This window comes from Nyctereutes procyonoides, unplaced genomic scaffold (assembly GCF_905146905.1).
Source record: "Nyctereutes procyonoides isolate TBG_1078 unplaced genomic scaffold, NYPRO_anot_genome, whole genome shotgun sequence".
Taxonomy (NCBI): Eukaryota; Metazoa; Chordata; class Mammalia; order Carnivora; family Canidae; genus Nyctereutes; species Nyctereutes procyonoides.
The window spans coordinates 1,194,061-1,219,887 of record NW_026575139.1 but is presented as its reverse complement, the minus strand read 5'-3'; the positions used below and the strand labels follow the sequence as shown (position 1 = coordinate 1,219,887).

The following is a 25,827-nucleotide window of genomic DNA, read 5'->3' as shown; positions in this document are numbered from 1 at the left end:
CCCGCGTCAGCCTTGCCCCAGGTAGCCGTCCAGGCCCCGTCCAGCCTCCGCCTGGAGCTCCATGTGGTCTTGAACCCCACCCCCACCCCTGTGCACCCCCTAAGACCGCACTCATGTCCCCAGGAGCTTCCTGCTCGGCCTAGGGTCCTCTGCAGAAGGGAGCCTGGCGTCCAGAGGCAGCGCCAGGGCCCGTGGTGAGTGAGTGGTCAGCAGGTCAGGGCCCGTCATCTGCGAGTCAGCAGCATGGGGCTGTCACAGGGCAAGGATTCACCCAGACGCTCCCTGTGACCGCTTTTTCCTGGAAATTCCTGCACCCACCCTGCCCCTGCCCAAGGAGTCGAGGTGTCTCGCCCCTGACCACCTCCACTGCTGCCCCCCTGAAGGCCGAGGGACCCCGGCTCAGCTGCTCCGAGGGTCGAAGCCCAGGATCCTGCCGTATGGACAGGGTTCGAGTCCACCTGTGCGTCCGTGGGGGTGGCTCGGGTCCCCAGGAAGCGCCTAGGCCTCACCCTCCTCAGCCCTCGCTGTGCGCCATCTGCTCCTGCCCAGGGGGCCGCGTGGGCCGGGTGGTGGGTGGCATAGCCGATGCCAGGCCCCTGGGGGCCACCCCCTGCCTAGGACTGTGACCAGGAAGGGCTGTTTGCTCCACGACAGCGCCGCGGTGCGCTTCCCCTGTGCCTGCCCCGTCACCCTGCTGCCTAGACCTGCAGCCAGCAACCCCCCACGGCCTCCAACCCGCTGCCGTGGGCGGGCAGGGGGTCTGTGCGGGACCCCGGGCCCTGGGAGAGGGTGTCGTCTCTGCCGCGCCCTGGCTCACTGCGCAGGTGGAGAAACCGAGTCCCAGAGGAAGTAAGACTCGCCAGGCCTCCGGTTTCCGCCTGCCCACGGGGGGGGGGGGGGGGCTGTTTTCTGCCATGAGCCTGGAAGGCTTCTAAGGGGGAAGAGGGGCAGCCACACAGGGGCCGCGAGGGCTGGTGGACGCTGGACGATGGGGAGGAGGTGCCCCCACCCCCCCAGAACACCGCACAGGGCAGGCGCCTGTCTGCCCAGCTGGGAGCCACCGCCCCGTCTGCACGGCTGCCCTGGGCACAGGCCGCCCCAGGGGCTCCCACTGCAGCCTGGGGCGACCCTGCCTCCTGGCGGGGCCTCAGGTGCCGGGCTCAGCTCCCCATCCAGGTGGGGGCCACTGTGCCTTCTTCCAGCCCCGCGGGGTGCTCCCTGTCCAGCCGGGGAGGACCAAGCCCTCCCTCTGTGCATGCCCTCCTGGTGCTGGGGACCCAGGTGTCCAGGGCCGCCCGGCCTGCCCTTGAGGAGCTCCCGGGAACTGGCCCAGACAGTGCAGGTGAGAAGTGCCCAGAGGAAGCAAAGCAAGAGAAGGGGGTTAGGCTCTGGGTGGAGGTGGGGGTTGGGACATTTACGATGGCCTTGCCAGCAGGTGGCCCCTGCAGTCCCAGCGGGCGAGGGATTTGGACTTGAGCCTCAGCCGCCGGACTTGCTCTGCCCTCCACTGGGGGGGGTGCAAGCGCTTAAAGGCTGGGGCTCTGAGCCTGCCTGCTCCCTGTCCTCCCTCTGGTGCCATGGTGACAAGTCACCTCCCTCCTTCTGGCAGGGATGAGGATGAACACAGTGCCTGCCCTGGGGTGGGGGTGGGGAGGAGCCGCCACGAAATTATCAGGTCAGCATTTGCCCAGTCGGGGCTCAGAACATTTCTAATTTTTTTTTTTTTTTTTTTTAGATTTTACTTATTTATTCATGAGAGACACAGAGAGAGAGACAGAGGCAAAGGGAGAAGCAGGCTCCATGCAGGGAGCCCGATGTGGGACTCGATCCCCGACCCCAGGATCACGCTGAAGGCTGAAGGCAGACTGGGCTGAAGGCAGACTCTCAACCGCTGAGCCACCCAGGTGCCCTCTGATATTTTTTTTAAGGTAAAATCTATTTTTTTTTAAATGATCTCTAGGGATCCCTGGGTGGCGCAGCAGTTTGGCGCCTGTCTTTGGCCCAGGGCGCGATCCTGGAGACCCGGGATCGAATCCCACGTCGGGCTCCCGGTGCATGGAGCCTGCTTCTCCCTCTGCCTGTGTCTCTGCCTCTCTCTCTCTCTCTCTCTCTCTCTCTCTCTCTCTCTCTCTCTTTGTGACTATCATAAGTAAATTTAAAAAAAAAAGCGAAAAAAAATAATAAAATAAAATAATCTCTATACTAATCATGGGGCTCAAACTCATGACCCAGAGATCAAGAGTCACACTCCGTTCCCACTGAGCCAGCCAGGCTCTAGACCTTCTCTGTGATTGTTATCACCAATGGGAGCTACTGCTGACACCACCTCCAGGAAGCCCTCAGTGTCTCTTTCAGATTCCAAGGCCAAACTTTTGGGGCCGCCCCTGGGTCCATCTGAGAATGTCGTTTGCAGTTTGAGGCCTTCGAATAAGTTTCTGCGCCCAGGGTGCTTGACTAGTTTATCGGGATAACAGGAGAGAAGATTTGACATTGAAAATCCAGCTCATCCGCTCACTGTGCTTATAGTTAATTGTGTAATAAAACAGAACAGCGAGAACCTCAGGCTGGCCTGGGCCGCGGCACTTCGTGGACCTCCCACTTGGGAGGTGGGTGTGTGGCTTAGCTGGCACCCCGAGCTGCAAACAAGCACCTGCCCCATCCCAGGGTGCCTGGGGCTGGCGGGTAGCGGCCCCCACTTCGCTCTCAGATCTGTGGCTTGGCCGCTCTCCGACCTCAGCCGGGCCTGTTGGCCCGTGGGGCTGAGCCGCCGTGACCTCGCGCCCGCGACCTCCCCGCCGTGACCTCGCCGCCGCCCCGCTGCTCTGCGCCCCGCGCCCGGCTCTGTCGTGGCCTCTGGCTCAGGCACAGGAGGGGCCGGCCGGCAGGCGGGCACGTCCGAGCCTCGGGTCACGCGGCCTGTCCTCCCGTCCGGGAGGGGAGGGGACCCTGAGGTCTGGGTGCAGCCGGCCTGGGGAGCAGGGCGTGGGACCGGGGCTCCCGCCGGGAGGAGGGCATTTCAAAGTCAGGCAGCCTGGAGCAGCAGCGTTGGCGGGAGGGAATAACTCGGCTCCCACCGCGCTGAGAATAGCTCGGAACTGGGTCATGCTCACCGCGCTCCGGTCACAGCCTCCAGCCTTTGACAGTGGTAATCAGCTTTCTCCCTGACATCTGTCCCTTCAAAGGGGGACAGGCTGGGTGTGGGCCCATTTGTAGAAGAAGCCAAGGGGCCGGGTGGGGAGGAGAGTGTTCCTGGGTGGGCCCTGCACCACCCCCTCTTGTGCAGCCCCCTGCACACCTGCCGCTCCCCCCAGCACTCCCCCCTGCCCCCCGCCCCGCTCTCCCCAGCACCCGAGCTCTGCCCCCGGCCTGCTCTCTGCTCTCTGGCCCAGCTTGGCCCCCCTCTGACCCTGTGCACGGCCCTCCTCCCTTCTGTGCTGGATAAAGGCGGGGCGGGCGGTGGTGGTGGAGGATTCTAGGGGCTCCTGTGTCTCCAAGCCCTCAGGCCCAGGTGTCCTGCTCCTCAAGCCCAACGTGGCATAGCAGCCCTTTTCCCCCGAATCCGGCCCCACTCAGCCCTCCCCACACTCCCCCATAAGGCCTCCTTGTGTGCCAGACCCCCAGCACCTGGCCCAGGAGGACCTTTGGCCTCTCGGCCCTTGGGTCCCTCCCAGCCTGTCCCCGCAGCCGAGCAGGGACCCAAGGTCCGGGCGCCCAAGTGAGAGACAGAAATCACTGTGTGCTGGGACAGGACATGGACAGGAATGTCTGAGCTCAAACAGGCATTTTGGGGGAATAAGAAATGCTTGAGTGGCCTTCACTCTGACACGACCCGAGGGTCAGCAGCCCTTCCTGACTTCCTGTCTCTGGAGTGACGTCGGATGTGTCATCCCTGGGAGGCAGAAGGACCTTCCAGGGCCAGGCTTCGGCCCTCTCTGCTGGCCAGACCTTCAAGCCGGGTCGCGTGTTCCCCGCGGCAGAACCAAGCCTAACTTTTGGCCACAGGTGTGTCCAGGAACCATCACATCCTGACCCCTGGACCAGCCACATCAGCACCCCCGGGGGGGGGGGGCTCCTGGAAATGCACATTGGAGGACCTGGTGTCCCTCAAACTGTCCTTCCTTCTTTTATTTCTTAAAAAACCGAGCACATCTTGAGCTCGGCCAACTCCATGGAGGCTTCCAGCACCATCTACCTCACTCTCCAGAGCCATGCTGTTGTCAATTAGAGCTTAATTTCACGTTGGCCTGGCTGGAATGTTTGTGTCGAGTCCCCAAATCCTACTCTGGAGATTAGTGTCTCCAGAGGCTCCCCGCTGGCTCCCCGCTGGCTCCCCGCTGGCTCCTGAGCACGAGCTGCACACAGACCCCTTCAAGTCCCGACTTGAACAAACCAAAGAGTTCATTTTGCAAAATGAGACATTCGGGAAATGGGAGGCCTTGACTGGATATTTCGTGGGTTTAAGGAATGACAACGTTTTTAGGCGAGTTGATGACACTGTGAAATGGGAACCGGCCTCGCGGGACTGTGGTGAGGGTGAGGGGAGAGGAGGCGGGAGGGAGGGATGCAGCCCGGGCACTCCTTGGACCTGGAGGCTGTGCATTTTCCCGGCTTCTGCATTTCCCTGACATTTTCCATAGTACATTTTTTTTTTTTAAAAGGAAAAATGCTCCAGGCCGGTTCAACCTTTTATTTGCTCTAGCCTCTCCAGGCAGCAGGAGGATGTCAGAAGCCCCTGCCCGGCTCTTCTTTGGCCTCCCCTCCCCCGGCCAACAGGCTCCTCTTAAGTCAGGGCCTGGGTTTTGGGCGTTGGGAAGGGGTGGGGGTGGGGGGGGCGGCCAGCAGGTCTCCACTGTGGGGCGGGTGGCAGAGCAGCAGGCAGGCTGCGGCAGGGCAACCGGGAGCCATCCAGTCTCTGCTCCTCAAGGTCCCAGGGGCCGGGGACCCCGAGGTGGGTTTGCTGGGGTGGAGGCTGGCCCACAGAGTAGCCCCAGCGTGGAGGTGGGGAGGGCAGGGAGCTGGGGCAGCAGGGCCCCTCAGCTCGGCCCCAGAGGAGGCTCTGTCCCATTGCTCCCCGGGTGCTTGGGGGCAGCCTCTCCCCTGGCCTCTCCAGCTCCAAATGACCCCCCCTTCTCCTCCTAGACCCTCCCCTCAGCCCTGCGCCCCTGTGCCCTTGCCCCACTGCCTCCAAAGGGCCCATCTTGTCCCCCAGAAAACGTCTCGGAAATCCCTCTTATTGCAGTGTCATTGGCAGGCGCTGCACAGCACCGTGTGACATCGTGATCCAGGAGTCCCGTGCGACCCGCACCTCTTCCCCGTGTCCATCCCACCCCCCATGGGCTGCCGTCCTCACATTTGCGAGAAAGGGGACCTAAGTGGGACCCAAGCGGCCAACAAGGTGTGACCGTGGACTTTCTGTGGTTTGAGCGGCGGCAGCAGAGCAGGTAGGTGGCACGTGGCGGGAGCAGCGGCCACAGCCCCGGACCTGGACCCCGGACCCAGGGGCGAGCGGGGACCCACGTGGCCTCGGGAGACCCACGGGGCCTGGGGCCTCGGGAGCCGGCGCCCAGGAATGCGGCGGGCTGGGCGGCGGAGCGGGCGTGTTGCTAGGCTACAGGCACAATGGACATTCCGGGCGCTAGGCGACGGGCAGGAGCGCTTTCCCAGGTTTGTCCCAGACAAACCCCGCCCCGGCTGCCTGGCCCCTCGGGGTGAAGTGCAGCCTCCTCCCCGCGCCCCACGCTCGCCCGGCGGCCCCCCGGCCTCGGCTTGCCCAGCCCTCCCTGCCTGCCCCGGCCCCCGCCCCGCCTCTCTGCTCGCGCCTCCGGGTGGGACCCCGCAGGCCAGATGCAGGGGCTTGGGGGGGTCCTGGGCAGATCTCCCAGCTTTCGGTGGGACCCCAGCCCCTGGGCCTGGCGCCCCCACTGGAGTCTGGCCAGGGGCCCGCCTGCTTGCAGCCACGTCTGGCAGGCCCGGCCCCAGCGGCTGTCCCCCCAGCCGGGCCGCGGTTTGTCTGGGACAGTGGGACAGCCGCCGGCTTTTGTTTTGCTCCCTTCAGGCTCCACTTCCTCCGTCCGCCGAGAGACTGCTAAGGAGCTCTGGGCCCAAGTGCCACCAGCTGGCGGGGGTGGGGGTGGGGGAGAGCTCAGCAGGCCAGGCAGGGAGGTCCACGTGTCCCGCCCCCCCACAGCCCTTCCTGAACTCCTGGGTCGGGCCACCAGGCTTTGCCCACACAACTCCCCCAGCCGCGCCTCCTGCCCCTGGGGCCCTGCCTCCAGGGCTCCCCCATCTCCTCAGCCCGGAGAGACCGGCCGAGGCGCCAGCCCCTCTCACCCCACGCGCGTGCACACACACACAGCAAATACACACACAAGCCAGGTGTCACGCGATCTGCGGAGAAGCTGGGTTCAGGGGCGGGGTTGCAGGGAGTGCAAGGAGCATTGGCACGAGCCCCCCTGCCCCCGTGACTAAGCCCCCGGCCGCCCCCCCAGCCAGGTGGGGGGCCTAGCTGCTTGCCCCTCTCTGGGGGTGCCGGAGGGGGTTGCCTCCTAACACCTCAGGCGCCCTCGCCTTCCTTTTTTTTTTTATTTTTTTTTTTTATTTTTTTTTTTATTTTTTTTTTTTTTAATTTTTATTTATTTATGATAGTCACACAGAGAGAGAGGGAGAGAGAGAGGCAGAGACACAGGCAGAGGGAGAAGCAGGCTCCATGCAGGGAGCCCGATGGGGGACTCGATCCCAGAACCCCAGGATCATGCCCTGGGCCCAAAGGCCGGTGCTAGACCGTTGAGCCGCCCAAGGGTCCCCAGCTCCCTTGCCTTCCTGCAGCCCCCGCCCTGCAGCCTACTTGCCTGTCTGTCTGGGGGACACCTAGACACAGACCCCCTCCCCCCCATGGCACTCGGGGTGGGGTCTGCGCCTCAAGTGGTGCTGTCACTCATCGGGAGCCCAGCGGGGAGCAGGGGAGGAGACTCCCGTCCCCTCCCCCACTCCACCGGCTTTCCGAGGAGGAGGAAGGCCAGGCCCGGAGGAGGAAGGCCAGGCCCGGCCTAGGCTGAGCTGGGGCCCCCTTGGGGTCTCTTTTAGGCTGAGAGCTGGGGACAAAGAGACAGCTGCCGGCGGGCCCGGTGGGGGGGCCACGGCCTTTGTGCGCGTCCGGCCCCTCCTGGTGACCTCACTGCCGGCCAGAGAAGGGCCCTTTCTTCCCAAAGGCGGCCGTTGGGAACCCGCCTGGGGACAAAGCCACTGCCAGGCGGGAACGAGTGAGTGGCGGCCCCCCTCTTGGCATAAATTAGGGGGCCTGAGGTGGAGGAGGGGAGGCAGCTGCAGCTGGCGCCGGGCGGGGTGGGCACACGGCCCCCCCCACCGCACCCCGGCGCCACCCTCCCCCCAGCCTCCTCCATTCAGTCTTCCTGTGGTGGCCCCCGCTGGCTGGGGACACCTAGGGCGTGTGCCTGTGTCTGCCCGCCAGGGACCCTGGTCCCCAGGGGCAGTTGGGACACACGGGTCCCAGGGCTGGGGCTGCGGAGCTGCCTATCTGTGGGCGTCCGGGGTCTGCAGGAGCCCAGGCCTGAGGTCACATGGCGGCCCCTCGGCCTGGCCAGCTCGGCAGGTGAGGTTAGGAAAACATTTGGTTTTAGCTGAGTGGTGTCTTGTGACATCCACCCCGTGAGGCCCAGGGCTTCCTGTCCCCAGGGCCCCGATGCTCCACAAAGTGCCCTCGAAGCCTTATTGGGCCTTAGCCCTCCCTGCTTGGGGCACTGCCCCTGCCCCAGAGATGACTCTGTGTGAGGCCTGCCAGGCCTGGGGGGGTCCAGGGTGGCCAATGGCAGCAGAGCCACGTGGAGGTCACAGGACTCAGCCAGCACAGGTCACACTGCCGCATGGATGCACCGGGTCTCCTCTGGCAACTTGCTCAGCCTCCCTGGCATTGGAAACACTTGTCCCCGTCGCAGTAGCTCCAAGCCAGGCAGGCGCCCTGCAGGTGGAGGAGGTGGGCCTGGAGCTGCCCTCGGGGGTCAGGTTGAGTCCAGGAGGCAGGCACGGGCTGGTGGCGTCAGCAGGGCTTCAGGTCAAGCCCAGGGGGGCTCCTTCAAAGCATGATGTGTGTCGCCCCTCCCCACCCCCCCACCTGTCCCGCCTGCCCTGAGTGGAGTCTGGCCCTGGTGTCCCGGCTATGCCAATGACAGAGGCTGAGAAGCTTTCTGCGAGAGTGAAGGCCACCGGCCCTCCTGGGGTCCTGTCCCATGAGGGGATGTATGAGCAGCTCAGGGCCCTGCCCTCAGTGCTGCCAGTTGCCCCCTCCCACGTGGGGGGGCCTTGGCCTGAGGCCTTAGGTTGGCCTACAGAGAACTTGGCAGCACAGAGAGCCCTGAGTTGCAGGGCGCCGGGGCTCCAAGGTCTTTAGCAACCCCTGAGGCCACAGCCCCCCCAGAGATGGAGGGAGCTTCCCCGTGAGTGCTCCCCGGCGCCGGGCATGGCTGACCCCTCCCCTTTATGGAACAGGAAACTGAATGCCCAGGGGCTGGGCCCGCACCCTGATTGGGCTGCAGGCCTGGAGGAGGCCGAGGCGACTAGGGCGCCGAGCCCCCCAAGGCCAGGGCACGCGGCCCCAGGAGGCCGAGAGCCCTGCACCCCCTCCTGGAGCCGGGAGCCAGCCCGCGGGGGCGGGTGTAAGTAGGCCACCGCTTTGTGCACCGTTGCCATGGCGCTGCCTGTGGCGCGGACCTCCTCCTGGGCCAATCCCAGGACACCGCCAGGCGTCCCCAGGCAGGGCTGCCCCCAGTGTCCCACCCCCTGCCCCCAGGCCCCTTGCCCGCCCACCGTCTGCTGGGGGGCCATGGAAGAATGCCTGTGTCCCACTTTGTCACACACACACACACACACACACACACAAGGCACACATGGGCACGCGGGCACGCGCACACACATGCACAGCCACATGAGGCGCTCGGTGGCACCGCTGCGTTGGAGTCCCCAAGAGCTTTGTGTTCACCCCCAGGAGAAGTGGGAGGCAAGATGTCAGTGCAGAGCTGCAGCGGCGAGACCCGCCTGGGCTCCTCGGGGCCAGGAAGCCCAGAGCTGGGCTTCAGCAGTGGGGCAGGGGCCCGCCTCCCCTCATCTGCTTGCTGATGGTGGCAAGGAGAGGAGGGGGCTCTGCTAGCCTAGACCTTGGGGGACACTGATCTAAAGGGAGGACACGACACGAGTGGCCCTGAATTCAGGTGAGGTCCGCCTCTGGGAGGCTTTGGGACCTGCTGGGCTCCTTCCACACCATGGCTGCTGCCACCCCCAGGGCTCCTCGTGGGCAACAGTGGGCCAGGGACCCTGAGGGGCGGCCGCCCTGGTTGCTGTCTCGGGCTGGGCTGTCTCCGAGGCCAGGGGCGCACAGAGAGGCCTGGGGCCCAGGGCCGCCCAGCCTGACTCCCGTTGTCAGCTGATGTCAAAGGGTGGAATCTGGCCATCAGGGCAGGGAGCCAGGCTCCCTGGACCTCGGCAGGATGGGCCAGGTGGCAGGGCTGGGGCCCCTTGCTGGAGGACACCCAGGCCCCCATTTTGAGGGTCACAGCTGTGCCCCTTGGTCCCCTGCCTCAGTCTCTCCATCTGACAACACAGGGCTGGCCAGGGATCCCCAAGCCCACCTGAGTTCATCCACATGCTGGCTCCTGAGGAGCAGGAGGGGCATGAAAACAGGACAGCCCCCTCACAAAGTGGCAGGCCCCCCCACACCTGCCGCAATGGCTGTGACCTCCAGGAGCACTTGTGTCCTTGGGGGGCAGTGCTATTGTCTGTTTGAATCTCAAGGCCCCTGGGAAAGGCCCTACCTGAGCCCTTTTAATTTTTTTAAAGATTTTATTAGAGACAGAGAGCGAGCAGCCACAAGCAGGGGGAGGAGTGGAGGGAGAGGGCCAGGTGCCCCGCTGAGCGGGGAGCTTGACCACGGCTCCATCCCAGCCCTGGGGTCATGACCTGAGCCCCAGGCAGAGGCTTCTTCGCTTCGGCTGAGCAGCCCGGGCGCCCCGGCCTGAGCTCCTGGCGGGGCGGCCCCTTCACCGTCAGGCCCCGAGCCGAGGGCCAAGCAGCGCCCGGCTTACAGGCCTCTGCAGCGTGAGGGGCATAAGGCCGTGGCAGGTGCGCTCCAGGGTGGGGAGCGGGGCGGGGGCGCTGAGAGGCCCTGGGGAGCTTCCCGGGCAGGGCCTTGGCAGGGCAGAGGGGGCTGCATGGAGGGCAGTGGATGGGCTTGAGCCGGGGCGCGGGCAAGGCCGGAGTCGGGGTCGTCAGGGGTCTCAGGGGAGGAGGCGGGAAGAGGGCCTGCCTTGCTCCCGGGCTGAGCTGTGGCAAGGAGGCTTCCCGTGGGCTGAGCCCACTGCCATGGAGAGGCCAGGCTGGAGGCCAGGAGTCAAGGTCCCCCAGCCCCAAGCTGTACCCCGGTCACCGCCAGGGCCCAGGGGAGCAAGTGATGGGGCTGGGGCTGCTGCCGTCCTCCCCACCCCCACTGGCTGCTGTGGGCAGCTTGAAGCCAGCCTCCAGAGGCCTGCCTTGCTTGGTGACAGGTGACCTTTGCCTGGTACAGCATCACCGGGGCCAGCCTGCCTGCTGCTGACCCCAGGGTGCAGTGTGGGGACCCTGGCAGCCCGGGACGGCCCTGGGGGGCCTCTGGAGGACACTGATGACAGTGTCCTGCCCCAGAAGCACCAGGGGGAAGCAGAGGGAGGGGGAGGACCAGCCGTCCCCTCCCTCCCTGGCCTTCCGTGACCCCACCTGTCTAGACCCGGCGGGCACACCGGTGAGCTCCTTCCTTCTGCAGCTTTCCTCCGCTTTCTCCCTCCACCCTCTGGCCTGGACCCCCAGCGGGCGGAGGAGGAGGTGGAGACCTGCCAGCTGCAGGGGGGTCTGTCCAAGGCCAGAGCCACCCGAGCCCCAAGGGGCCAGCACCCAGGTGAGGGTTACCCAGGAGGGGGCACCGGCCTGCGCAGAGCCGTGGACTCGCAGCCCGGGCTCCCCTGCCTGCAGGCGGTGGGGGTCCACCCTGGCGGTGTGGGGCCACCTGGGCCCGGGCGGTCCCCCCACCCCAACCCCAGGGCCCGGCAGAGGCTTCGAGAACCACAGCGCTCGGCCCTGACCCTCCGTGGTGGCGGGGCGCGGAGGCCCCACGGGCAGCCAGCTGGGGCGGGAGCCGGGCCGTCGGCCCCGCGGCCACCTGTGCGCGAGCGCGAGGGCAGGAGGGCAGGTGCGCTCGGCGGGGCCCGGACGCCTCAGCTGCGCGGCCGGCTGCTCGCCTCCTGGTCTCGGAGGCCGGGCCGCGGGCGCCGCCTGGTGGCCGCCACCGGAACCACAGCGCCCGACGGCGGGGAGGCCTCCAAGGTCAAGGGGCAGCGTAGGCCAGGCTGTGAGGACGCGGTGTCGGGGGGTGGGGGGGGCGTGGGGGGGGTGGGGGGGGTGGTGGTGGTGGTGGTGTCGGGGGGGGGGGCGGGTGTCCTCCTCCTCCTCTAGAAATCTCACCGGGAGGGGTCCCCTGGGGCGCACAGCCCTAGCATCTGGACAGACACCCAGGGCAGGAGTCTGCGCCAGGCTCTGCGGAGCTACGGCGTCTTGGGCCTAGGGTGAAGGGGGCCACCTGTAGGGCTGTATCATACCTGGCTCTCTGTTCTCGGGGACCCTCTGATCTAGGATGCAGTCCTGCCACCCAAGGTGCCACGGCTCCCCACACAGCCAGCCAGGTTCCCCGGGGTCCCACCTGCAGACTCTCACCTGACCCCCACCTGCTGCTCCTCAGGGCCTTTGGTTGGCCTGCTCAGTGTCCCCCAGATCCTTGTATGGCCCCTGCTCTCCGCCGCCCCAATAGCCCTGGTGGTCCCAGGACACCTTCCTTTCCTTTCGGTGGCTGGGCAAGGGGAGAGAGCAGGTGACGCCGGAAGCTGGGTGTCGCAGGGAAAGTAAGGCACGTGGCCCCGGAGCTGAGGGCCGCGGGCGGTGCGCTGGCCCTGCCTAAGGCAGCCTCCGGGGAGGGAAGCGTGACAGGCAGCAGAGGGTGCCCACATGGGACCCGGGGGAGCAGCCTGCTGCCCAGGGACGAGCTGGCCTCTGTGCCTGCTGAATTTTGTACCTTTATTTTTATTTTTTTTATTTATTTAAAAGGTTTTTTTTTTTTTTAAAAAAAAAGGTTTTATGTATTTATTCATGAGAGACACACAGAGAGAGGCAGAGACACAGGAGAGGGAGAAGCAGGCCCCGTGCGGGGAGCCCGACGTGCTCGGGTCTCCAGGATCAGGCCCTGGGCGAAGGCGGCGCTAAGCTGCTGAGCCACCCGGGCTGCCCCCTGCACCTTTACTAATTGGCTCCTCTGGTTCGTGTCGCTTGCCCTGCTTATGCCACCCTGTCCCCACGCCTAGTCCCTCCTGCCAGCAGGCCACATCCCTTGGTCCCTCACTCTGCTTGCTTCTCGTACCCCAGCATCCCCTGAGCCCCCTGCCTGGGCCCCATTGCTCCCAGTTCAGCACCCAGGTCTGCCACCAGGGTGAGCTCGGAACAAACCACGGAGACCCTGCCCCGCTCTCGGGGGTCCTGCCGTCTGGCTGCTGCGCCCCGGCTCCGTCCCTGCTCCCTGCAAGGCTGTGCCAGGCCCGCAGGGCCGCCTGGGTCCAGGTTCTGGGCCTCCAGGCCCGCTGCTCCCTCACCTGGGAGGCCTCCCCACTCCGGGGGGTCACCCACCAGGGCGCACGGCACCCTGCCCCTGAGCTGGGTGCGCCGTGATCCTTGGCTGCCTCCTCCCCGGACGTGGGCTGCTCCTGGGGTGCGCGGCCGACCCTCAGGCCCCGCAGGACAGGCGCCCACGGGCCTCCCTGCCCCAGGAGGTTACCCGTCCTTCTGTCTGTCCGTTCCCCCAGCAAGCGCCTACTGGCCGAGCCAGGGCTGCTCTAGGTCCCAAGGACACGGCCAGGACGAACCCGGTGTCAGGAGCTCAGGGGCTGGGTGGGGACCTGGGGACCGATGCTGCGCCGTGGGGCTGTGGCCCTCCCCTGAGCCCGCGGGCTGGGCCCGCTCCTCGGCCCGCAGCTGTGCCTTCCCGCGCCCGCCCGCCCCGCGTGGGTGCCGCCGCCCAGCCTTCCTGCAGGGCCCTGGCGGGGGCAGGTGTGCCGGTGACCAGGCCCGGGACCGGAGGGTCCTCATCTCCGCCCTCCCCAGGGAAGCAGAGCCACCCAAGGTGGAGAGGGAGAAGGGGGGCCTGCACCCCGACCTCAGGGCTCCTGGCAGGACCCTCCACACCCGTTTCCACCCACCCTGAGCTGTGGAGCAGTTCGTGCCTCTGCCTGGCACGCTGGGCCGTGGGCACCTCGCTGTGCAGCCCTGGACCTGGCCAGGAAGACGACAGCACCGAGGAGCCACGGTGGGGACCCGGGGCTCCGCCGTGTCAGGGCTGCCGGCGTCCCTTCGGCTCCTCAGCGGGGTACACGCTCAGCTGGGGGCAGTTGGCCGGGGCGGGGGTGGCACCCCAGCAGCCTGGCCGCTGCCCTCACCGCCTGGGCCTTGGTCTGGGCTGCTCCTGCTCCTGCTCCTGCCCGAGGGGAGGAGTGGGCTGCGCCAAATGGGGAGCTCCTGACAGTGACACCAGGACTCTAGGGCAGGTGCCCTAAACCAAAGTCCTCTGAATACCGACAAGCAAAAAAGCAGCTGATTTTATTTTTATTTAAGATTTTATCTGGGATCCCTGGGTGGCTCAGCGGTGTCCGCATCGGGCTCCCTGCATGGAGCCGGCTTCTCCCTCTGCCTGTGTCTCTGCCTCTCTCTGTCTCTCTCTCTCTCTTTCTCTCTCTCTCTCTGTCTCTCATGAATAAATAAAATCTTAAAAAATAAGATTTTATCTTTCCAAAATCTTATCTCTTTTTAAATTTAAAGTAGGCCCCATGCCTGACATGGGCTTTCAACTCATGACTCAACAAGAATTGCATGCCCTACTGACTGAGCCAGGGTCAGGGGCCAGGGGCCCCGAGGCAGCTGATTTGAACACTTCAGGAAGCTATTCGAAATCTGAGACTTCCCACTCATTTATTCAGCAGGTTCTTGGATATGTATTACGCACCAGGAGCTGAGGACACTACTTCTCGAGAAGAGTTCATCGAAAGGACATGGCAAGTGTGGAAAGCAGTGTGGGGTGGCCTGGCGCAGGGTGAGTGAGCCGGAGACCAGGGAGCTACGGGAGGAAGGGCAGGTGCAGAGGCCACGCCCACTGTCTGTCCAGGTAGGAAGGTGACAGGCTCATCCTGCTCTGCGTCCTGGGCCCCTGGAGGACCTGGACCGGGACACTCACATCAGCATGAGGGCTGGCCAGGTTCACTTGGGAAACCGGTGACAGGGAAATGGCTCAAGAGTTTAAAGATTTTATTTGACACAGAGTGTGACCAGAGGGGAGGGAAAGAACCCCAGAGAACTCCCTGCTGAATGTGGAGCCCGATGTAGGGCTCGAGCCCACGACCCTGAGATATAACCTGAGCCAAAATCAAGAGTCAGATGCTTGGGGGATCCCTGGGTGGTGCAGCGGTTTAGCCCCTGCCTTTGGCTCAGGGCGTGATCCCGGGCTTGTGGGATCGAGTCTCGCATCGGGCTCCCTGCATGGAGCCTCTCTGCCTCTTTGTGTCTCTCATGAATAAATAAATAAAATCTTAAAAAAAAAAAAAAGAGTCAGATGCTTAACCAACTACACCACCCGGGTGCTCTGAAGTGGCACGAGTTTAAAGGATTATTGTAGGGACGCCTGGGTGGCTCAGTGGTTGAGTGTCTGCCTTCAGCTCAGGGCGTGATCCTGGGGTCCCGGGATCAAGTCCAACATTGGGCTTCCTGCATGGAGCCTGCCTCTCTCTGTGTCTCTCATGAATAAATAAATAAAGTCTTTAAAAAAAAAGATTATTGTAGAAATGAAATGGGCCTGCCTGTGCTGTGACCACAGAGTGCAGACAAGACGTGGAGGCAATGTGAGGCAGGTAGCTCTCCTCTTACTGGAAGCCACAGCCTCCTGGCAGCTCAGGAAAGTCTATGGATCCGAAAAGAAATATATACATATATTTTTAAAAGATTTTATCTATTCATGAGACACAGAAAGACAGACAGGCAGAGACACAGGCAGAGGGAGAAACAGGCTCCATGCAGGGAGCCCGACGTGGGACCTGATCCTGGAACTTCAGGATCACACCCTGGGCTGAAGGCAGGCGCTAAACCTCTGAGCCACCCAGGGATCCCCAAAGAGAAATATTAACTTCACTTTGAGGATAAGTAGGAAGGACATATTTTTCCAGGTATAATTCACAATTTATTATTTTAAAAAAAAGATTTTATTTATTTATTCATGAGAGATACAGAGAGAGGCAGAGAGAGAGGCAGAGACACAGGAGAGGAAGAAGCAGGCTCCATGCAGGGAGCCCGACGTGGGACTCAATCCCAGGATCCCAGGATCATGCCCTGAGCCGAAGGTGGCCTAAACCACTGAGCCACCTGGGTGCCCCTATAATTCACAATTTAGAGACTTGAGGACAGAATAAGATGCTGGTTTAAGACAATATTTCTTAAAAAAAAAAAAAAAAAGAAAAAAGACAGTATTTCTTATGAAGTCTTCCCACTAAAGGGGATGCAGGGTCAAGGGGAGCCTGGCGGGCTCAGTCGGTACAACACCACTCTTGATCTTGGGGTTATAGTTTGAGCCCCATGTTGGGGGCAGAGATTACTTAAAAATAAATCTTGGGCAGCCCAGGTGGCTCAGCAGTTTAGCACCTGCCTTCGGCCCAGGGCGTGATCCTGGGGTCCCAGAATCGAGTTCCACGTCGGGCTCCTGGCACGGAGCCTGCTTCTCCCTCTGCCTGTGTCTCTGCCTCTCTCTCTCTCTGTGTCTCTCATGAATAAATAAATAAAACCTTTCAAAAACAAAATAAAATCTTAAAAAAGGATGCAAGGTTTATTGACGTTTGGAGTGTGGCATGCATTAGCCAGAGGAGTCCCCAACCTTTGGTGCTAAGGACCCCCGTCGTGGGGAGAAACTGAAGCTGGGCAGCGGCCTGAGGTCCCAACTGCTCCCCAGGGTGGCCCAGCGAGAGCTCCCTGCTGCGCACACACTGCGCCCCGGGGCCCTGCAGGGAGGACCTGCTCGCCAGGTAAAGTGGGGTGGGAGCTGAGTGGGCGCTGTCGCCCACAGTGTCTGGCTTTCCTACCGGCCCTGATACCAGGGCGGTTCCTTGGGCAAGAGATCACCCAAGGGTCCAGATCATTCAGGACACGGACTACTAAAACCTGCCTTGGAGCGCTTCTGAGAATGACGTGTGCGTGTGAAGGGCTTCACACAGGGCCTGGGCCCAGGTTCAGTGGGTGATGTCGGGAAAATGAGGCCTTGACATCAGAGCAGGAGTGACGGCGCCTGGGTGGCTCATCATCTGGCTGAGCGTCCGACTCTTGGGTCTCAGCTCAGGTCTGTTTTAAAATTTGATTTATTTGAGGCAGCGCACGCAAGCACAAACAGGAGACGGAGCGGGAGACACAGGCTCTCTCCTGAGCGGGGAGCCCGATGCGGGGATCCATCCCAGCGCCCCAGGATCACCTGAGCCAAAGGCAGATGCTTCACGGGCTTTGCCAGCTGAGCCCCCAGGCGCCCCTCAGCTGGGGTCTTGAGCGAGCTCAGTGGGGAGTCAGCTTGAAAGGTCCTCCCTCCGCCCCTCCGCCTGCTGGCACATGTGCACACTCGCTCAAATCAATCTTTAAACTCCCTAAATAAATCACAGAAGCCACAGGAGCCACCATCAGACACATCCTGACTGCCTGGGTGACCTCAGACTTGCATCCGGGCACCTGATCTGGGCCTCGCTGATGCTCCCGCTGGCACCTGTGCACACCAGGGCCTCGCGCCAGCCCACCCTGGGGTTCCTCCGTCCTGGGCCTTCAGGGCCCCGAGCCCCCTCCCTCAGCCTCCCCAGCCCTCTGGTCCGCGGCCGACACCTGCCCTGCTCCTGACGCCCAGAGCCAGATCGCAGGGGCCCGACGCAGCAGGTCCCTTACCACTGTGAGCAGGCTGCGACGCGCTGTGACGGGTTAAGGACGCGGCAGGAGCTTCCCAACACCAGTTCCAGTGTCCTCAGGGAATCAACGCCTAATGTGGTATATGGAGCATCTGTGTGTGTGGCACAGGATTTATTCAAAATTTCCCCCAAAGTTTTTTTTTTTTTTTTTTTTTTTTTTAACCTGTACAGTTTCCCTTCACTGCGGGGCCTAGGACACGTCTGCGGGGCTGAGCGGGCCGCCCCCGCCTCTGGGTGATCACCGCGAAGACCTCCGCAAGAAGAGACAAGACGGCAGAAACGTGCTCGAACAAGGCTAGAAGCAGCGCAAGCAAGGCGCTGCTTTCATGTAACAGGCGTGCAACAGGCAGGAAACTGCCCCAGGTGAGTGGGGGCGGAACAGGGAGGCGGCAGGGGCTTAGGGGGCCCCCAAGGACTAACGGGTCAGAAATACCAACTCTCTGCTAATGAGAAGGCAAGCGTCAATGGCAATCTTAAGTGAAGCCTTGGTGGTGGGGGGGCGGGGGGCAGTTCTTGCCAGACTTTCCCTGCTTCTCTACAGTGAGGTCAACCCCTGTGCGCCCGGCTGCATGGGCGCAGCGAGAGGCCAGGCCTCCCCTGGGCTGTTCCCTGCTGCCCACACTTCAGGGGTTGCTCACATGGAACGGTGACCCCTTCACCTGCCACAGGACCCTGGTCTGTGCTCAGGGCTGCTGCCTCCCTCCCCCACTGCCACCAACTGGACCTGGGGAGCCCGCCTTCCCCAAGCCTGGCCCACTTTGCCAAGACATTATTCCTTACCCGGGTCGGACAGTAAATGAAGGTGAATCAGAACAGAACTCACACCTCAGACTCACATTCTTTCTCCGCTGCAAAGATAAGCTAAGAGATTTTTATTGCATTAATAATTAAGGGTATACTAATATCTCAAAATACTGAATTACTTCAGACATACGATTACAATAGTCATACAATGAATAGAGGGGGGACAGGAGCCAACACGCTGGGGTAACACATCTGTATTGTACATCAAAATCAATGGCAAACACTTCTCTAGTTACTCTTAGAAAAATACTAGACGCGTTAAAAGCTGAAAAGCTTTGCTTAAAAACAACCTATATGTACAAGATAAGCTTTGACCTTCAAAAAACAGATAAAAATTGGCAAAAACAAATGAGAAACACTGGTTAAGCGTCTCGCAGTGCTGACCTGTATCAGATACGCTACACCAAGGCATCGTAGCAAAATAAAGCATCCCACTGTACTTAGTAGACTTATTCATTACATTTATTTTCATAACTGCTTCTCTATAGGTCGATGGACTTTAGTCTAATTTGGGTAAAGACTGACCTGAAAGCAAAGCTGTCTGCATGTGAGGTAAAGAAAGCAAACATTCCCAGCCAGTTTTTGCATGAACATGGATTACACCGTTTAATGCAGACCCAAGGCCAAACATTTTTTTGGGGGTAGGTTTTACTTCCATTACAGGTTCTCTTTACGTAAGATCATAAAAATACAATACAATGTCATGAGCCCAACTTAAAGTTACATGCGGCAGGCAGCCCCTATTAACACAGCTCCCAACGAGGGACAAGGAAAGCTAAACCCGGTGTCACTAGGGTTCCTTATGGGAGAGTCACCCGGTGCAAGGAACAACAGGTTGGACAGGAAACGTCATGCCTCGGGTCACTCAAGGATGATCTGATCATCTCCATGACCAACATAACCCACAGGAGAAGTCTGCGATGGCTCATGAGACTTCCCTCCGCTCACAGGCCAGGCTCCGGGCCGAGCTCAGCTGCACGAGCCTTCTCTAGGATCGCAGAAAGCCTTGTTTGAAAATGAACCATATGGGAAGGTCCCTTTTGGAAAAACAATGGATACTTTTAAAGGAAATGCTGACATTTAACTTTCAAATCTGACATTGAAAATGAAGTAGAGCCTGGGGCAGGACATGCCTGACAAGCTTGGGAGGAAAGCCTTGCCTTCCCAGTGGGGTAAACTGAGGCAGCACTTGAATATAGAAACTCCAGGATTTTAAGAGCACCCAAAGATGAGGATACTTAGCCCAAAATGAGCTGCCAGTGACCTGCACTAAGAATCTCCAGTTGCCAAGGGCTGGATGTGCACGCGGGAAAGGGTCAAGGCCCAAAGACACAAATGCCCTTGGACTTCACTACCCACTGAATTGTACTAGAACATTGCTAGTAGGAAAGACACATCAAGGGCTTTTAATTATTGGGCAAAGCTGAGACAAAGTGAAAATCTCTTTAGAGCCACGCTTTTATCATCTCTCTGGTACATGGGGCTATTCCCTTATCTTTTATTTCTAGCTGCCTACAGTTACCAAATCACGATCTTTGAAAGGAAATTACAGACTGCTGCGGAGTCCGAAAGACATACTCTAAAAGGATTATTTTGTGAAAGGTGACAACAGAAAGTGTCGTCTGTTCGTTATCATACTGGGACCAATGTGTTATCAAGGCACTTTGGAACTTTGGGAAATTCTGTTCCCATAAACTGGCAGCCATAAAACTTGGACCCTCAGAAAGCATTTAGAGAAATAGATGTACCCTTTAGCAAGTGAAAAAACACTTCCTGCAGGGACAGACCTTCCTGACTCTTTCAGGTGCTAGAGAAACATCCGTGTGCCAATGAAGTGAGCTCAGTCCCAGAGTGCGAGGTTTTCAGATGCTAGGAGCAGCCGACCTCCCCGGGTAAGCCACGACGCTCTGGTCCCGCAGAGCTATTGGCGGTTTCTGCTCTCAGCCACTACCAAACAGCCCTTGCTGTTTAAAAGACCCTTGAACAAGAGAGGCAGCCTGTTGCCTCCTACATTCAGACGCATTCGCTCAGGACAACCTGATAGCGGTAACTAATCTCCAGTTTTATCTTGCCACAGGTATGGCTGTTTCTTTTTTCTTTTTTTTTCTTTTTTTTTTTTTAAAGTTCTCCTAACTTCACTAAAATGTTCCCATCCTTACTGATGACTACAGAAAATTGTAAACTGAGTTTACAAACAAAAACTTGGAAGGTAATTAGCTGCTGTTTTCATCTTTCTTCAATGCAGTCTCAAAGGTTTTTTTGCTATTAATTTTCATAATTTTCTTACGTTGCACATGAAAATAAGATTTTCCCCTCTAAATGCAGAGTGTAGGGGGGAAATACAGACACCATTTTCCAAACAAAAAAATCTTTATGAAAAAACAGAAAATCCGAAAACAAAAAAACCCCCACCCGATTAACTTGGGTTGGACCAATCGGGCCTTAAAAATGAAGAAAAAAAAAACAAAAACACCCTTCTGCTTTATTTAGCATAATAAATCATATCATTGTATTGCTTTTGTGTTTGGACCTTACTTCTACCTAACCAAAATTTCCCCTCTTCTCATAATTGTTCTAGTGCTCTGTCAGGTTGTGTGTGTGTCTAGATCCTGAAAGATCCACATTTCAATGCTGGCACAACCCATTTAAAAATGACAAAAGATGCCCGTTCCACTTTCTGATTGGAAAAAAAAAAAAAAAAGGACCAAAAAACCACACCACAACATACAGATAATGATCCAAATGGAAAAGTTAACGTGCTGTAATGACATTTGTTTTGCAACATCAAAAGCAGCAGAGATACTGTATATAATTTGCTTAAATCATAAAAACGGAGAATGAAATCTGCATGTATAAATCACATTTAGGCTCAATGAACTGAAAGCTCTCTATAAATACATAGAAGTATATATAAAGTGCAAAACAAGAAATATCAACCGTGAGATCGGTACTATTTAGTACTCCCATTCGTCGGATTTCAAGTCGAGATAGCTGAGGATGTTCTGGGCGAGCTTCACTGCCTGTTTCCTGGCAGCCTTGCACTTCTCTTCCCCTTGCGGGTCCACGGCATCCAGGGCCAGCAGCTGCTTGGTGAGCAGCTCTTCCAGCCGGATGTAGTTCTTATCAGTTCGGTTCCCATCAAATGAAAGAACTTCCCCCTGGATCTCGGACAAGTTTCCAAGGATGTTCCAGACCGCTTTATGTGACGGGTGCTCCTCACTAGCAAACGACTTCCTCTTCTCCAGGGCCTCCTTCAAGTCAATGTAAGTTATAAGGGTTTGTACCTCAATCACCGCTCTTCTCCGAGCTTCCCGGATGCAAGGGTTCTTCTCAAGACTGACCTCATCCAACTGTCCAATCAAACCCTGCAATTCTGTTTTGGAGCTCAGGTACAATTCAGCAGGATTTTGTGCTTGCAGAAGTTCATTTTTTATTTCTCTCATTCTCTTGAGGACCTTTTCTATTTTTAAAATGGAACGATTCTGTCCCAGGTCAAATGCATGTGTAGTATCTGCTTCCTCTTCCAAATCCAAATATTTCAGTAATTGGTTGATATCTTCCACTACCTCGCGCCGATAATTTCTGATTTCCGTTCGCCCGCACACGTCTAGAGCATCCAGATCTGCAATCAGCCCCGACAGCACACAAGATAAGTGCCTGCAAGTCTCATTATTGTTCACCCCCATCAGAAGTGCGATCAGAGTGCCTCTGGCCTTGTTCACCTCACACATCACCGAGTTGATCTTGGCCACTGAAGGGTGCGCGTCCTCGGAAAGTGGCAGAGAAGGCTGCTTTTTCACGCAGTCTTCGATGATCTCCTGCACCGCACAGATTTTGGTTAAGGTGTGGTACCGTGCTTTCCGCAGAGAAATCTTCCCCCGGTTTTGACATGTGTCAGCCTCAGAATGATATCCTGGATGCCTTCTTCGAATTCGTCAGTTACACAGTTGCCCCCACTATAAAACGGCACAATCTTCTCTTTCACCAGGGCCTGGGCTTCTTTAAAGATGTTCTGTATTTCGATCCGGTGTGGGTGGTTTGCATTCTGCTCCAGCTCTTTGAGAAGACGCTCCGTCTCCTGGGCTGCCCTCTTCCTCGCTTGCTGAATATCTCCTTTTCCTTCAGTATCCACAGAGTCTATTTCAAAGAGTTGTTTCGTTAGAATCCTCTCCAGTTTCTTGTAATTCTTGTCATCTGACAGACCACTGAAGCCAATTACTTGCTGTTCTATACTTTTTACTTCCTTTTGGATTTCCTGAAGCCTACTAATAGAAGGATGTTGGTTTCCCATATCCATACTTTTGTTGTGTTCCGTTTTACAAGCACTAAAAAATGACAAGAATGCCAAATTACACAAAGACTCTACAGACAGGTAAGCGAATATTGATTCATTCTGAAATTCTCATTTTAAGAAGAGGTATTTGAGGGACGCCCGGGTGACTGAGTGGTTTAGCACCGCCTTCAGCTCAGGGGGTGATCCCAGGGTCCTGGGATCGAGTCCCACAATGGGCTCCCTCCATGGAGCCTGCTTCTCCCTCTGCCTGTGTCTCGGCCTCTCTCTGTGTCTCTTGTGAATAAATAAAACCTTAAAACAAAAGAAAACAAAACAAAAACGGGCAGTCCTGAAGGTGCAGCAGTTTAGTGCTGCCTGCAGCCTGGGGTGTGATCCTCGAGTCCTGGGATTGAGTCCCATGTTGGGCTCCCTGCATGGAGCCTGCTTCTCCCTCTGCCTGTGTCTCTGCCTCTCTCTCTCTCTGTGACTATCATAAATAAATAAAAATTAAAAAAAAATAAACAGCAGTCATACTCAAGTACGGAAAGAGTAATCCACTTTCCTGAAGATCACCTACACTCCCCTGTGATTAGGAATGGACAGGGGTTACTGCAGTGCGGAACGAGCTGGAGCCCTGGGCCTGATTTCCCAGCTTCCTCGCCTGGGTCTCTACACGTGTGGCACGGGGTCCACTACTGGGGTGGAGACAGCACAAGGATCTCAGGTATTAACGCTGGACCCTGGTTGTCGGCAACAGCAGGGCACCCCTGTGGAACATGCAACAGTTGCTCTTTTAACCTTCAAGCGCTAACAGTGCCATCCCGGCACCCACCTGGCCCGAGAGCTATGCCTGCTTTCAAAACAAACTGGAGGGCACCCGGGGGCTCAGCGGTTTAGCACCTGCCTGGGCCCAGGGCGTGACCCTGGAGACCGGCATCGGGCTCCCTGCGTGGAGCCTGCTTCTCCCTCCCTCTCTCTCTGTATCTCTCATGAATAGATGAATAAAATCTCAAAAAAAAAAAAAAAAAACAAAGCCCGGAAGTCTAAGTGAAACAAACAGCAGCGGATCCCAGCGACCCCCAGGCCCGCTTCTACTTCCTCCCCGCCGCTCAGGGCTTCTCCCCGGCCCCTCCGCGGACGTCGAAGACCCTCCGCGCGAAGGCGAAGATGCCCCAGGAAGGGAAGGGTGACGGGCACCGTGTTAAAGGCACCAGCCTGGCCTCCGGAGGGCTGGTGCCTCCCTAGGCCCGTCGCCCCGCTCTCGGGGGAGGGAGGGCGGGCGGCCGGCGGGGCCCCGGCCTCCACCCCCTCGCCCTGCCCTGCCAGCGCTTTACCCAGAGGAGGTCTAAGCTGGGCTGGTCCTGGCTGCCCGCGGCGGGGCTGGCGAGGTGGAAGGTCAGCCCTTTACGGGGTGCGGCACCGGAGCGGGGCCCCCAGCTGCATCCCTCTCCCCCCTGCCGGCTGGGTGTGCCCGGGCGGCCGGTGAGGGGGCCGGCGGTGGCGCGGCAGCTACTGGCCGCAGCCGCCGCTCCGGGCGTGTCGCCCGGGCCCCCGACGCGCCCGCCGGCCCTGACCTCACAATGGCCCGCGCGGGGAGGGGGCGGCCGCGCTCGCAGGGCCTCCGAGCCCCCCGGGGGCCGGGCCGCGTCGCACGCGGGCGGGGAGCGGCGCGGAGGCCGAGGCCCAGGCCCGGCGGGAGCGGGAGCGGGGGGCGCGCACGGGGAGGCCCGCGGCCCGCCAGCCGCCTAGCTGCGCTCACCTGTGCCGCCCGCGCCATCGCGCGCCCCGCCGCCGACGCGCAGGACTCCGCCGCGGTCGCCGTCGCCCGCTCCGCGGCCCCGCCCCGGGCCGAACAGCCCCCGCCCTGGGAAAACGTCCTGCGGCGCGCGCCGCCACCACCGCCCGGCACGGCAGCCCGGAGCGGCCTGCGGAGCCGCGGGGAAAGCGCACGGTCGGCCGCGCCGCTCGCTCCCGCTGGCTTTGCGACCGTGCCGTAAGGCAGCCCCCCTCACGCCGGCGCGGCTCTGCCGTGCGTCGCGGCAGCCGGGGGACGCTGGCCATGGTGGGCTTCCGGGCCTCGAGGAGGGCGCTTCTGCCGCCGCTGTGCCGCGCCTTCGCTCGCCCCGGCTGTCCGCTCGGCCCCGAGCGCGGCGCGGAGCGCAGGGAGGCGGCGGCGAGCCGGGTAAGCTGGGGGTCCTGCAGGCGGCGGGCCGGGCTCCGCGCCCCGTCGAGGCCGGCCGCGGCGTCCGCCCAGCTCCCGGGCCGCGGTGCGGGGGGGGCGGGGGGGGGGCGGCGGCCTCGGAGCCCGCGTCTGTGCCGGGGCCGCCGCGCCGGGGACGTCCCGAGCGCGGGCCTTGGGCTGCAGCGCTTGGCGTGCACGCGGGGTCTCGGCCCGCGCCGTGGCTCCGGGCGCTCTTCCGCCAGCGACCGCGCACCCGAGCCTCGAGTCTTGCAGGGCCGCCGTGGCGTAGCTTTGGTTTGGAGAACTGCGCGCCTAGGTGCGAGGCGCGGGTGCAAGGTTCGCGGTGAATACCTGTAGCAACGAAGAAGGACCGTTTTTAGGAATTGCACTTCTTTGGGGAAGGGTGTTTCGTCCACGGAGTGCCAGGGCCTTGGTTCCAGCTGTCACGTGGAAGTGTGGGGCTGCGGACGAAATACTTAAACGAAGCCTACGCACACAAACACGGAATTTGCCAACAGGCTAAGGGTGGAGGCTGGAAAGCCTGGGGTAAAAGAGCAGGAGTTCCAAAATGTGCCTGCCTGTAAATTTGCGTCCGTGTTAGTCTTTTGCTGTTGGCATGCTTTTTGCAAATGTAGTTTTGAAGTTCTGTTTAGTTTATGGTTTATTTTTATTTTTTTTTAAGATTGTATTCATGTATTCACGAGAGACACACAGAGAGGGGCAGAGACCCAGGCAGAGGGAGAAGCAGGCTCCGTGCAGGGAGCCCGACGCGGGATCGATCCCGGGTCTCCAAGGTCACGCCCCGGGCTGAAGGCAGGTGCTTAACGGCTGGGCCACCCCGGGCTGCCCTCTGTTTAGTTTATAGTTTGGACAGGAAGTTGGCGGGGCAGCTGGTCAACACCCCCCCACCCCCCCCACCCCCCGCCTCCGCCTCTGGCCTAGTTCCTGTGACAGTGGCCACAACTGTGACTTCTATTCCTACAACTTAGAAACCCGTCCAGTGTCTCAGTCTTAGGGCAGGAAGATATTCAACGTGTACCTGAAAACGGTCTGGGAGGGCAAAGTTCACCTCAGCAACCGTCCACTTACCCGTGGCTTATTTCGTGAACTAGCGCTGGATAAAAGAACACCTGGCAAGGGGCACCTGGCTGGCTCCGTTGTGGGAGGAGCGCGTGACTCTCGATTAAAAAAAATAATAATAAAGAGGGATCCCTGGGTGGCGCAGCGGTTTGGCGCCTGCCTTTGGCCCAGGGCGCGATCCTGGAGACCCGGGATCGAATCCCATATCGGGCTCCCGGTGCATGGAGCCTGCTTCTCTCTCTGCCTCTCTCTCTCTCTCTGTGTGACTATCATAAATAAATAAAAGTTAAAAAAAATTAAAAAAAAAATAATAATAAAGAAAGAAAAGAACACCCAAACACGGTTTTCTTTATTGTCACAGCTTTTGGTTAGAATAAATCTTTTTTTTTTTTTTGAAGATTTTATTTATTTATTCATGAGACACACACACAGAGGCA

At 59.7% G+C, this 25,827-nt stretch overlaps 2 protein-coding genes and 1 long non-coding RNA gene across 5 annotated transcripts in view; 2 read left to right on the top strand and 1 right to left on the bottom strand.

The window, feature by feature from the left end:
* The first annotated feature begins 1,780 nt into the window (after positions 1–1,780).
* LOC129496251 (uncharacterized) lies at positions 1,781–14,346 on the top strand. Of its 2 annotated transcripts, none has more exons than XR_008661698.1 (3): positions 1,781–1,928; positions 5,252–5,441; positions 14,052–14,346. It is a non-coding gene; the product is annotated as an uncharacterized LOC129496251 (long non-coding RNA). The 2 variants fall into 2 exon arrangements; XR_008661699.1 differs by lacking the exon at positions 1,781–1,928 and adding an exon at positions 3,910–4,002.
* A 3,542-nt stretch (positions 14,347–17,888) lies between these two features.
* On the bottom strand, positions 17,889–24,189 carry BAG5 (BAG cochaperone 5). The gene is given in 3 exon segments (XM_055303947.1): positions 17,889–21,729; positions 21,732–22,180; positions 23,888–24,189. Coding segments are annotated over 3 exon segments (1,671 nt in total). The 3' UTR covers positions 17,889–20,809.
* LOC129496039 (cytochrome c oxidase assembly factor 8) overlaps positions 24,180–25,827 on the top strand; it is a 36,606-nt gene continuing 34,958 nt past the window's right edge. For both annotated transcript variants that reach the window (XM_055303949.1, XM_055303948.1), the window contains exon 1: positions 24,180–24,310. In XM_055303949.1, the coding sequence (XP_055159924.1) occupies positions 24,188–24,310 (123 nt within the window). In that variant the 5' untranslated portion in view covers positions 24,180–24,187. The remainder of the gene's footprint in view (positions 24,311–25,827) is intronic.